Here is a 13,080-nt window from a genome sequence, read left to right on the forward strand (position 1 = left end):
ACAACAAAGGCAAGTCATTTTGGATTTGTTTGAGGAAACCTCGGTCAGGGAGATCACATGGTTATCGTTACACTGTTGTTTTCAAAAAGTTCCGTTTTCGAAATGTTTTCCGTCCACACGAAAAACGAAAATCCGGCGTTCTCAAATTGCTCGAAATTTTCGAAAAGCTCCGTTTTCGTGACGGATCTGTGTGGACGCAGGGCCTAAACGCAGAAAGAAAGCTGCGTTTTGAAATTTCTTCAACGAAGTGTGGACGCTGCCTTAGATTGTGCTCACAAATATTAACAAAGTTTCGTTGGTTTTTTTGCATGTCTTGTATCACTTACTTTGTAATCTCGTGGTGATAGCAGTAACAGCTCCATTCACGAGTGTAATCAGTAACTCACTATCCATGTCAGTTGGTGGGTTAGTCAGGGGGAGGGAGTGCGTCTCGTCTTGTTTCTGCATCCAAAAGAAAGCGTGTTACATACTGTTAACGTGGTAACTTAAAAAGCGCCAGGCCTTTAAATATGATCTATTTTGACAGGGTTGCAAATCTCATGCATGACATTTGGAAAGGATTAGCCCCTTCGCCTATCAGAGCTCTTTTCACTAGGTCAAATGAAATACACGGGTACAACTCAAGGCATGCTGCAAAAGGAAATTATCTTCGGAAAGAGGTGAAGCTGGAAATTTCAAACGTTCATTTTCGAGAACTGGAGCGATATTATGGAATTAAATTTCTCCAGACTGGAGAGATATATCTAAACCAATCTTTAAGAAAAACATTCGCGCATTTTTATTTGAGACTCTTTCAGATAGGGATGAATGTGTTGAAGTTGACACACTGACGCAAATTCTTAAATTTAGTGCCTGATTAATTTTAACCCATGCATCATCGTTCAGCTTATCTCTAACATCAATAATTTCATAAATCTTTGCCTAAGTAGCTGGAAAGTAAGCTTATTGTATACTAATGGTATAATATAAATATAGATGTGGCCCGCCTAGATTAGCCTAGACTACATGCGGATTCATGCTGTTAATATGTTTAAGTTTCTAACTTAATTATTTGTATTAATGAAGTGTAGATGTAAGGCAACTCATTAACCTAAAATTCATGGCTGTAAATTAATGAAAAAGGAATAGAGTTTCGTTGTTGTTGTTGATCATTATCTTTCTTGTCACAGTGGAGGACGCAGTTCTTTGCTACTCGATAAAGCCTGATTGACTTCGATATATATATTTTTTTCGTTTCTTAGCTTATCAAAAACCAAGTAGAGCCGAGATGCGGTAATGCTGTAAGTTTAGTTCCACGTACGGTTGTCGCCTCTTCAACTGGCTCAAAAGCTTAGAGAACGCATCAAAACTACAAGGGATGTTTTAGCCGGTGGCTGGAGATTTGTGAGGCTTTCTCCTAGTCCACACAAAAAGTGCCGAATACCTCAAGCATTGACATTTCGGTGAACAACTCATTTCAGAGTATAACGTTTATGTTAGAGTAGCTGACGAACCTTCTTGTGCCAAGCAATCATCTCGTCTCGTAGCACCGCCCTTAACACACTCTGTACGCTGAAGTGAGGCTCAGCTAAACACCGCGCGGCGGACACAATAGCCGCTGTCATCACTCCATTCACGCCGACCGGCGTCACGAACTCGGCAATGTTCGGAGTGAGTCGGAAAGGTACGGGACGGTTCGCGTCCAGTTCACCTTGGATGTAACAGAACAAACATTAGGGTTGATGCATCAGGGTTAATTACACAAAGATTTACCACATCGAAAAGCCTCACCTTTAGTGTCGTCAACCTCAAAGCGACTATATGAGACAGTAAGTCGACCTGAGTCCTGTGCAATTTGAAGCATTTCCGGGCCCAGTCTTGTCAGGTGTAATATGAACTCGGCAAAACCGGACAGAGCCAGTTGAATAGAGAGCTGGACAATGAAAAAAGTCATCGTTAGTTTTACGATTAATTTTGGCACGCGAGACGCACTGAGATGTTTAGTGTACCTGTTTCCTGAAGGTCCAATAGTCTGAAGGGTCCTGATAAGTGTACTGGGCCCATTCTTTGAGAAGCACTTCAGGCACTAGCGTGAGCTGCACCTCTTTAAGAATGTCCCTCAGGACCTGGTGAGTCACCTGACAGCCACGTGATTGCACAGAAGCGAGGCGTTCGTAGTACAAGGCAATTGGTGCATCAGATTCCACGTGCTTCTTATCACAACGCTACAAGGAAAAAAGTGGTACGAGGTTGAAGAAAATAGTCTGAAACTTTCGCCGATCTCAGATCTCTGTATCGTTTCTCGGCGGTCAGTAAAACCCACCCTACACCATCCTACAATAGCGTAAAATGGATTCGTTTGGTTCACGTGAGAGGTACTCGTGACCGACGCGAGAATACGAAACAACTGGAAAAACAATGCGTTATATGCTACACAGAGTAGCTCTAACTAACCTCAGTAAGGATTTCTCTGAGAGAGATGAACGATGGGTTGTCCTGAAAAAAAAAAAAAAACAACAACAACAACAAATTATTAATAAATTTACAAAATAACAAATCTTTGTAAAGATTATTACATTGTGACTTCCCATACAACATCATATGAGTTTAATACCTCTATGAGTCGCATTTGAGGCGACACAGCAACAACGCGTGGAACAGTGAATAAAAGATGCCTCTTACAGGACTCCTAAATGAAACAGAAAAATCATGATAGTAATCAGTTTTGATTCCTGTGCCGTTTCTTCGTCATTGTATTGAGGGGTTTGCTCGGTCGAAAATCAAAAGAACGTTATCCGAACATTTGAAGAGTTGGGTGGGTGAGGACCCATGGCACGTCCATGCACCATAAGATTTTGGACCCAAGCTTGCTTATCACAGGTGTAATGTTTGGAGAGGGGAGGGCGAAGTTTTTAAAGACATTCCCTTTTTCTCTGTGACATGGGCCTTTTTCATATTTCCAGCTAAATGATTCTCACCTTTCTCTTCTCTAAATAAAGATTCAGAAGCCGCAATAACTGGAGAATTCTCTCTTCTCTTCTTGATTCTGTCATACAAGCATCGTTCACCACAAGATATGGATAGATCTGAAAAAAAGTTGAGCTGTTTCAGCGTATGTCTTGGCTTTCTATTCAAAAGAGAAGTAAATGTCTCCTGGTTGAGATGAAATGCCGCTAACAAATCTTCTATTTAAAATAAATTGTGTATCAAAAAATCTCATCATCAAGCGACAAAGCTAACATGACGTCATATACCTTTCCGTTGTTGCCCCTGATGTACAAGCGTCTGGCGGAAAAGTTGTGTTTCTGGACAAGTTCAACTCGCGGCATAAACCGAGCAATTCTGATGTAGTATGGGCTATGCTGTGGAAACAAAATATTTTAAATTAATTGTCATTCTTCCGAGACTGGACTTAAACAACACGAGAATATATAACCAAAAAATCAAAGCGCTAGTATCGCCAGGGCAAATTTTACAAATAACCGAAATAATGACAAAGAAGTTTTCGAGAGAGGAAACAGCTAACCGTGTTGGCCTTGGGCATAAGGAACTCGCCAGGAAGTTCCACTTCTGCTGTGGATGTTGTGAAATTACTGAGGAAGCGACATCTTTCTTCCAAGAGAAATGAACTAGAAAAGAACAAGGACTTTCTTGATTAACAACATGATCAATGCAAAAAACAAAAAACAAACAAACAAAAAAAATCCGAAAACACAAAAAAAAGTATAGGCAATAACACTAGTTTTAAAACGCGCATTGACGGCAGTCGCGGAAAAACATCTAACCGCGCAAAAACGGGCTGCAAGCGCGGGAAAAATGGCGCAAGCTCAATCAGGATTGGCTTAGGTTTGCATCTGATTGACTGAGAAGGAATATCCTCGCTCTGATTGATTGGGGTATGTTGTTTATGACAGGATTTATGACCAAATATGGAACTGAGTGAAACATACATAAAGTTCTTTCACACTCGTCACTGGGAAAACCACGATTTGGTATTAACTAATGTGTCTTACTTTGGAAGAAGTTTAGCTTTCTCCTCGAGAATCTTGATCCACTTCTTTAGTTTCCCAATCAAATTGTGAAGCCCCATGGCGCCTGGTTGACTAAACAATAAAGAAAATGTCAGGTGTATACTAACAGCTTTCGCCCGCTCTATCCTCTTGAAGATTTGTTTACATTCCTGTGTGTTGAAAGAGTTGTCAACAGGGATCAAAACATGCTCTATTACTACTAAAATATTTATAACTTGAGCAAAATTTTCCGATGTGGTATTTCACTAATGTGGGGGAATAAAATGTTGATATCATATATCATACTTGATCGTCAAACTCGTTATATCTCGTTAACAATAGTTACCTGAAGTCAAAATCGATAGAAAACTGTTCTTTCAGCCTCTGGAATACTGGATCTTGAGCCGTAGCCTGGGCCCTTCTAGCCAGGGACTCTGATGCAGCTGATGAAAATGTGCTTGATACACTTGAGGCCGACTCAAATCCGATCCCGAATGTGCTGACCAACTTCTTCACAAAACTCGATGTGTGAGGCGTGACACGGGCGGCTGCAACTGTGTGAAAAAGAAAACGAACCATAGCAAAAAAATTCCCTCCTTCATTAAATAAACGGATAATTTTTTTTGTGACCAGGGAACACTAGTGCTGAGTGAAAAATCCCATTTCTGGCAACTCATTACTGCATCACCTAAGAGTTGTCCAACTTCGAGTCTAATTATCAAATCATAATTAACAACAGAATAAGAGGATTGTTTACCATCTCCTCTTGTCTCAAATGCCACTTGATAACATTTTGTGAGTCCTTGCCGCAGCTGTCTCAGTACTTCCTCGTGCCAACACTCTCTGAACCACACCATCTATGAGCAAATCACATACACATTCTACACGAGCCTCAATACAGAGTTAGACGATGTAAACAACGATGTTTGTGGTTTCGTTTGTGAATTTTACTGACTGCTTGTACCATGTTACGTAGCAACTCGCATAATTCGTCAGGTGGCAAAATCCACGAGACTTAATCGGACTTCAACTGCAAATTTATTTAGCTTACTCGTTTAAAAACAGTTAATCAAGTAACAACGAGGAACATAGCAAAGCAAAGACCTTTCTGAATGTGTTGGTTAGTGTACAAATGTACCGAGAACTACAATTACACCTCATGAATGTAAACATGTACCTGATCGACGACCCCTTCAAGGGCTGAGAGAAGAGTTGGATGAAGGTCCCTCAGAAGGTGCATGATCTTACTACAGCGCCACATCTGAGCTGTGGCTCTGATCGCTCCAGGGTCACTCTGACTGCTGGCTGGCGTGGCGCCTGTGAACAACACTGCACTTTGAACATTTACAACATCTTTTTCATTTCGTGTTTCTTAGCAATTGATAGTTCGTTAATCATTGTTTTATAAAGAAGACGTAAAAATCGATTATTTTTTTTTTTGCTTGAGATCAAATGAAACAAAAACAAATTATCCATTAATTAAAATCAAGAGAAAACGAAATCATGATCCCTTGTTAATATGTATCTAGGGACTAAAATCACCCAATCTGAACTATTTGGGCAAAATAAAATATAAATGTCGTCACAATGACATGATATGGATACAAAAGGTTATTAAGCAACCTCGAAGGAAAATCGTGAGCACACTCATTATAAAGAGACTGACTGTCCACTGTGGGGTGTCTATTGTTACCTTACCCGTCCCCTGTGGGGTGCATATTGTTATCTTACTCGTCCCCTATGGGGTGCATATTGTTATCTTACCGGTTCCCTGTGGGGTGCCTGTTGTAGTTGGAGTGGTGGAGCCGGCAGTTGTGGAAGTTGCCGCAGAGGTTGCTGGAGCCTGTTCAGTGGCGGTAGGTGTGGTAGGAGCAGCAAGCGCAGTCGGTGTTGATGGTGTTGTCTTAAATGAAAAACAAACAACACTGCTTGACAAGAAGATACTCAATGATATACTGAATATAAATCAGTTCACATAAGATTTTACTTACCGGAGTGACTGCTTTTGAACCTGCTGCTTTGTCTGGTGTGGAACAAAGAAAAAATAATTTATTTTATCATAATTTTCTACGATTTGAAAAAAGGACACTATTGAGAAGACTATTCAACTAGGCAACGGGGCAAAACGAGAACTTATTCATACGTCAGCGTCAATTATCAAATTATTTTATTTTTTGCGGACGAAATAGCTTTTAGTTTCTAGTTAAAAAGACAGATTGTAGAATTCTGTGCGTCAAACATGAAGCACCAAAGCTAACGTGATCACGAGTAGAGCATGGCAGCATACCATGTATTGAAGAACTGACTGGTGTTGAACCAGCACTTCTGCTTGTTGTCGACGCGGACGCTGTACTGGTTTGACCAGTTTCGGAACCAGTTGTACTGACTTTCACAGCGGCTGGAGTCGCGTTTTGTGATTCTGTAGAGGCGGTGGTGTTGTTGCCTCCTGTGGAAGACCGCTGACTTGTAATGACTGCTGCGGCAGCCTCCATTTTGTCTGGAATTTAAAAGACAGTTTGGCAACTTTTTATCTATTACTAATACGTTATCTTTCTTTTCCAACTCAACTTTTGTGCACATAAAGGAAGTAAAAAATGAGGAAAAAAGCGACCACGGTAGGTACGATTTAGTGTCAGATTGGAGAAAAGTTTGAAAAAATAGTGTGGTTTTAGGTGAACCTCCGCCTTAATTTACAACACTTACGTCTCTCTCGCTGTTCAATCTTCCACGTTAGGTACAATGTCCTAATTGGGAAATACATGGCCTAGAAAACAAATATAATATAAAATGATAAACTCACAATAATCATAAGATTGTCATAAGTAACCAAGCAAATGAACAAGTAATTCACTTGGTATAGGAGAATCTTTGTTTACAATATTCGTCTCTTTAGGATAAGCGATGCAGTTTCTGATGGAGACACAGCAACATTAGTTCTGAATACCGAGAGGACACAGCACGATTTACTGTTCCAAGGAATTTGAGCCCGATGTATAGAACACTTTGTGTGAGATGCGGGTTTAAAAACTCAAAATTTAAAAAAAAAATGTATGAGCCCATTAGCGCTTTTGCCACCCACATATTTTACCATTTTTGAAAGCAAATTTCTCTTTCAAAATTACACACAAAGAGCCAAACATTTCACCAATTACTAGGTTTCACAAGCTATGTTTGTACTCAATTCGTGTAAAGCGTGACGCCTCTGTAAACAATGACTTCAGCATAAGATTCTCCTGTAAACAGCGGTCAACTTACCTGAGGATGAACTCGTCCAATGTTACACAGAAGGTTCAGGATCTTCTGACCTTCACGCCGAACTAAACACGTCAGCAGTTGAGGAATCCTACAGAAACACACAAACGGTAATGAAAAAACAAACCATGCAATAACAAAACATAACTAGAGAAGACAGGCGAGTTACTATTACATACCAAGGCAGCCAGTGAACCGGGGGGACACCAACACAGTATTTGTCCACTGCTTCCGAGATAGACCCCTGTGAGAGATGACAGACAAGCTGTTAGCATCACAAACGTGTTGAAACAAACAAAAATCAAACACACACGAACAAAACAACAAAACAAAAACAAAACAAACGGCTCTGTCACAATTTGCAAGTTACGAGATCGCAGTGGGCAAGTGAATCAGTGCACAATCGATCAATAAATAACTAGACACTAGTTCTTTCCATTATCGAGTAAACAATAAGCCATATACAGCCTCATATCAGACCTTTTCGTCATCATACGTCATAAGCCAGATAGTCCGCGCCAGATATTTGCGGCACTTGGCCTCGTTTTGGTGTCTACAGGCGTGAAGATAACAAACAATGGCTGACACCCCTAGCTGCATGTTCCTATGACAACAAGATAACAAACAAAATAGCAATAAGCACGTTGGTTACCTGTTACCTTGATCGTTTCTTCATTGGTTTAACGTCATTTCCTCTCACATTCTCACGAATAATAAAGCAACTCCATTAAAAACAATAATAGAAGGCATCTTCTCACCTCTCCAGCACAAACAGACCATCAAGGTAGTCTCCCCACAGGGCCCAGGCCTTCACGAGCGAATCCTGCATTTGAACAGCTTGCGAGAAAGCTTTGTTTGCATCTTCAGACCTACAACCACGCCATTAGCAAACAGTCTTAGCCAGGTTACTAAACTCAGCGGAAACAAAGTTTTACGAAATAGTCCGCGCGCCGCCATGTTTTGTTTTGATTTTTGTAAACTTTAATTCTCGCGCGCTATCTCACGACCACTCGGGTGATCGCGTGATGACTCGCGCTGAACTGCGCTAGAGCCCAGGCGTCTCACGGAAATACTACTGTTTTCAGCCACCTTAAACATTGCCAATTAACATTTGTTCCCCTCCCCTATTTCACCACGGCTTGATTTACCTGCCAATATGTGCGAGGAACATTCCTTTGAGGGCAAAGAACTCAGCCGTCATTTCCTTGGAAAAGTATTTTAGATTCGTGGACTCGATAACTTCAAGACCCTGCAAGAAGAAAGAAAACAAAGTAAATCCTTAGCAGCTCCTTTAGGATGATTTGGAGACTTCACACTACAGCTTTGAAATATATTTAAAAACACTGTTACAGTAAATGAAAATACCGATAAGCAACTAGAAAAACGAGAGCCAAAAATTAAGCCTGATAATTTAAACTTTGTTACTTGAAAGATGTATGACCAAATGGAGACAAAATCTTGTAACATCAGACTTAAAACTGGAGTCGTACTGTAGCGAATGAAAAAGTTCAGTTCTGCAAAGTAACTGTTGGTTAAAGGTGCAGTTCTATTGTAACGAACAACAATTGATTACCGGTAAGTCCGTTTTGATTACATAAAAAATAACCTTCAAACTGAACAACTCCTAGTTGAACATTAGTTTACTAAGGGTGCAAACACCACCGAAGTTAGAGCTATACAAATGCCGCTAACCTCTTGTAACTCTTGCTTGCCCATGCCGCCAGCCATCTGCAGGTAACATTTAACCTGTTGTCTGATCTTTTGGAAACAGTCCACGATAGGAACGCTGGGAATCGTGTGGATTCTGAAAAGAACATTTGGCGTGAATTAACCACGTTGCTTGGTTTGTCATGTTGGCTAGCACAAAATGTCCGCACAAACCTGCTCAGCGAGTCCAAACACACTCCCGTCAGGCCTTGCTTCCTTGCTATGTAACCATAATGAATAATGGCCCAGGCAGAGGCGTGGACACCAAGCATGGAGTGGTTACTCTGCTGCTTTGTAAAAAGCCGTTGTTAAAATACGAAGTATGATGCATTATTTAGCTTCAAGGATAACTTAGTGAAACATAGAGCATCAGAACAACTGAACAATTACAGCAAGTGGAGGAAACAAATTGAAATGGTTTAAGAAAAATCAGTGACTATTTTCTGTCATGAACACGAACCACTAAACGAGAATGAGTACAACGCTTTCTATGGTGTTGTTGTTGTTGTTTTTTCAATAGAATGAAGCCTTTATTTGCAACGGACTGCAAAGGAAGATAAGTGTAAATTCAATGATCAGAAAGGATGATAGGATGATGAAAGGATGATGCATTCAGAAAGGAAGATAAGGATATATTTACTGACCAGAAAGAAAGATAAGTGTCCATTTACTAATCAGAAACAAGGAAAATAACCATGCATTAACAGGACGATAAGCAAGTGTTGACTGACCGGTTCATGTTGGGCTTGACTCTCATATGCTGCCACAATCGCCTGATAATGATGATGTCTCCACATAAACACGTCACTCCAGTGTGATAAATTATCAGATGGCATGGGAAGGCGATTACTAAATGTGAAAATCAAACACAAATTTACAACAGTTGTGGTGGATAATTCAAAAACTATATTTTAAGGCAATAACTGGAAGTAAATTCTCACCGCCATGTTTTCACAATAGCTTTCATGTCATGTAGACTGGTTGATCGTCCAACATTCGGAGGCTGAAGTCCCGTATGAATCTGAGCGGCTTCCTGCAGTTCCATGATTTGTTGTGCTGCCTGAAAATAACAGCAATAACAATAAGCAGCAACATTGGAAAAACAATAGTAAATATAGCAGGAAAAAACAAAACATTCAGATCAACCCACCTGTAACAAAGGAATGTGTTGTTGTGAGATCACAGGAGGGAGTCGTCTCCACTGACGGATTGCTTGAGTAGTGGAATGCTCCACAAGTTTGTCCACCTGTAACACAAAACGTGATAGTAACATCAGTGTTCTGAAACAGCGCTGCTTAGAGATTGCGTGACATCCGTGACGTTTCCAGAGTCCTAGCATGGTGAGCAAAGTAGTACTTGCGTGACATCCGTGACGTGTCAAGAAGCCTAGACATTAACTTGACAGGAAGTAAATAGTACATACCATGTTAAGATGTTGATCGTCTGGGTGACAAATGGCAATGTAGCCTCGATATAAGTTTAACTTGTATGCAATGGATTCTGGGAAGTTGACTTCAACCTGTAACGTGAGTTGTAACATAAACCAGCAAAAAGTGAATAACGTGAAAGGAAAATAAATAAAACTATTTGTTTGAAGCAAAAGAACTGTTCAATGTGCACCTGAGCTAGAGCGTCCTTCATTGATGACCACTCAGGGACTCGCCATGCGCTCTCAAGCACTAAAATAAGAGAAATATAACAGCTTTATAACATGTATAACTGACAGATAACAACAACGCCAGACATAACTCAGTGCAAATCATACGCAGCGTAAAATGGCTTCAAAACAAAGAAACTTCAACGAAACGCTTGTCGGCAAAACATTCGTCCAAAGCTTACACTGATCATAACTAACGCATGAAATAAACAATCTCGAGACAATGAAATGTCACATAAACTTACCAAGGAAAGGATTTGCATGGCCCTTTGTTTTTCCAAATTCCATCAATAAATCCCACTGACCGAGTTCTTTGGAACAACTGAAACAGGAAAGAAGCCACCTTGTCAATATCAAATTCTCCTTCACGATCTCTGTACATTTCTTCTAGTTATTATAAGGAGATATTACATTCTGATTCCACTTGGCATGGAGATTAGAGTTAACACATTGCTAACGGGAATGCATGCCATCCAAAGCTAAAAAAACTAAAGATAAACTCGAGTCTAACAATTCCTGTTTCAGAAAGACAATTCAAATACTCGTAAAACCTTCTTCTGGGAAAATCTATTTACCTGATCCAATGTTCTTCCCACAAATTGTATTCTGACGTCAATTGAGGGTTGGCGGGGCCACGGTTATGCTCCTCACGAGCCTTGCTCATCACCTTCAGAGAAAGTAAGAAAACGGACAGTAAAGTCAGTCAAGCCCGTACAAATTAACTCTGTCTCTGGGAAGTGACAGTAATCCTACATTTTCTTCATCAAAGGCCGCAAGATTTGTGATGAAACAAGGGCATCGAAAGGTACAAAATACAGTGACCAAAGAGCACAGCTGAACTTCGAGCAAAGTCGCTTGTACGAGACGTGAATGAGAAGATTTCAATTTAGCGTTCTTGATGTAAGCCCTTTCACTTTCCTTCTTGCAAACCGATGAACGCTCCAACTGCAACAAGTTCGCTGGTGCAACAGGCTCGCGATGCACATGACTAGCCACGAGCACAAGTGGTTCAAGCAAGAAAGATATCTTGCCTAGTCACGCAACGTCCCTACTCACGAAGCTTGTCACGCTATTACAATGTTCCACATGCATGCGATGGCTCTTACCACTTCATAAGCAGACTGCGCCTGTTCATAGAAGCCTTGAGTCTCATAAGCGATAGCAGTGGCTGTTTCTGGATACCGACAGCGCTGCTGCCACAAGCCGGCCCACATGTCCTCTTCATTCAGCAGTGAATACATCTCGGCTAGTGCATCCAGAGTTTCCTGATTACAAACAGTAATATTTCATATGAGTTATAAATAATAATGAATGCAGAAGTGTCAACCACTGTAGACCCAACAATAGTGCTTTGATTTTGTAGAACAGTACTGGACAAATTACAGGAACACATTACGAAGTGAGACCGACTAACGATCGCTAAATGGAAATGATTGCAATGTGGACAATCTTGAAAATGCGAGCCTAACGTTTTCAGCATGCCTCATGTCTAACAGGCTTTTTAATTTTGTAAATCGCTCACAACCTTTTAGCAAGCTGAGCTCTTAACGATGACGTCTTGCAGTCAGAAAAAAACTGAAGATATTCTGAGTGGAGAAGTTCAAAAACGGCTAAAAAAGCGAGCAGATTTCGTTAAATTACAAATCAAGATTACTCCACATAGATATTAACAAACAGACAAGCAGAGGCGCTGAGAGGGACAACAAAAAACACACGGACAAAAAAATTGAACTACAAAACAACAAACAACTCAACTTGTTTACATACATGTTGGTTTATCTCTGATGGATCCTCTTCAAAAGGCGAAAAATCGATCACTTGTTGCTGCTGATGTGAAATCTGATGATTGGAATATTCTTCACACAGACTGGCGTAATCCTCAAGCATTAACCCAGAACGGTGCCACGAGTTATGAGTTTTACCAAGATACTACAAAAAACACAAACACTTGATGTGAATAAAACTGCATCAAAATAGTACTTGACACGAATATAAACGAAGGGCATGAAGATAAGTACAAGTGGTAAAGCATAAAATTGAGAGATTTTGCAGAACTTTGGTTTGAGAAAGATTTACAGTATCTTTGGAAAGTAATTTCCACTCGCTTTCATTAAAACAGTCCCAGTTACTGTTTCATCCAGACTCGATTTCGAACGACAATCCTGTTATCTTATCCACGGCTGCAAGTTATCTCTGGAAACAAAAAGGTTAAGCAAGTGTAAACCAATGAACCTACCTTGAGAATACAGGGCCGGATAGGTACAGAGGGGCTACACTTGGACACGCCTTCAAGAATGGTGTGAACTGAACTGGGAAAAGTATCAAGTTGAACCAAGTGACTTCCACTGCACATGAACGGACTGATCTCACCAGCGAGAACCTGCAACACACGCGAGTAAACAACCGCAGAAAAGAAACTATAATGCATCACTGTTTTCTAGTTTAACTATTTCGTTGTAAGAGGTATTTGGAGAA

The 13,080-nt window shown here is 40.5% G+C and overlaps 1 protein-coding gene across 4 annotated transcripts in view; it reads right to left on the reverse strand.

Annotated features, from left to right (window-relative positions):
- The window catches only part of LOC110047822 (transformation/transcription domain-associated protein-like), a 54,618-nt gene that overhangs the window by 1,458 nt on the left and 40,080 nt on the right, over positions 1–13,080 (reverse strand). For 3 of the 4 annotated variants that reach the window (XM_089284000.1, XM_089284001.1, XM_089283998.1), the window contains exons 90-123: positions 12,842–12,985; positions 12,373–12,534; positions 11,712–11,870; positions 11,181–11,272; positions 10,851–10,927; positions 10,569–10,627; positions 10,372–10,467; positions 10,099–10,194; positions 9,890–10,008; positions 9,680–9,797; positions 9,123–9,238; positions 8,934–9,045; positions 8,390–8,490; positions 8,000–8,110; positions 7,722–7,845; positions 7,421–7,485; positions 7,245–7,332; positions 6,693–6,753; positions 6,277–6,486; positions 5,981–6,012; positions 5,754–5,892; positions 5,167–5,306; positions 4,747–4,846; positions 4,336–4,543; positions 3,993–4,082; positions 3,506–3,608; positions 3,234–3,341; positions 2,958–3,065; positions 2,594–2,668; positions 2,434–2,475; positions 1,989–2,204; positions 1,771–1,912; positions 1,494–1,690; positions 327–441 (exon numbers count right to left, since the gene is read on the reverse strand). In XM_089284000.1, coding sequence (XP_089140126.1) covers positions 327–441; positions 1,494–1,690; positions 1,771–1,912; positions 1,989–2,204; positions 2,434–2,475; positions 2,594–2,668; positions 2,958–3,065; positions 3,234–3,341; positions 3,506–3,608; positions 3,993–4,082; positions 4,336–4,543; positions 4,747–4,846; positions 5,167–5,306; positions 5,754–5,892; positions 5,981–6,012; positions 6,277–6,486; positions 6,693–6,753; positions 7,245–7,332; positions 7,421–7,485; positions 7,722–7,845; positions 8,000–8,110; positions 8,390–8,490; positions 8,934–9,045; positions 9,123–9,238; positions 9,680–9,797; positions 9,890–10,008; positions 10,099–10,194; positions 10,372–10,467; positions 10,569–10,627; positions 10,851–10,927; positions 11,181–11,272; positions 11,712–11,870; positions 12,373–12,534; positions 12,842–12,985 — 3,925 coding nt within the window. The remainder of the gene's footprint in view (positions 1–326; positions 442–1,493; positions 1,691–1,770; positions 1,913–1,988; positions 2,205–2,433; positions 2,476–2,593; positions 2,669–2,957; positions 3,066–3,233; positions 3,342–3,505; positions 3,609–3,992; positions 4,083–4,335; positions 4,544–4,746; positions 4,847–5,166; positions 5,307–5,753; positions 5,893–5,980; positions 6,013–6,276; positions 6,487–6,692; positions 6,754–7,244; positions 7,333–7,420; positions 7,486–7,721; positions 7,846–7,999; positions 8,111–8,389; positions 8,491–8,933; positions 9,046–9,122; positions 9,239–9,679; positions 9,798–9,889; positions 10,009–10,098; positions 10,195–10,371; positions 10,468–10,568; positions 10,628–10,850; positions 10,928–11,180; positions 11,273–11,711; positions 11,871–12,372; positions 12,535–12,841; positions 12,986–13,080) is intronic. The other variant, XM_089283999.1, reaches the window with a different exon arrangement.

The sequence above is a fragment of the Orbicella faveolata genome, unplaced genomic scaffold, assembly GCF_042242905.1.
Source record: "Orbicella faveolata isolate gen_17 unplaced genomic scaffold, um_ofav_v1 contig_13, whole genome shotgun sequence".
In the NCBI taxonomy this organism is placed as follows: domain Eukaryota; kingdom Metazoa; phylum Cnidaria; class Anthozoa; order Scleractinia; family Merulinidae; genus Orbicella; species Orbicella faveolata.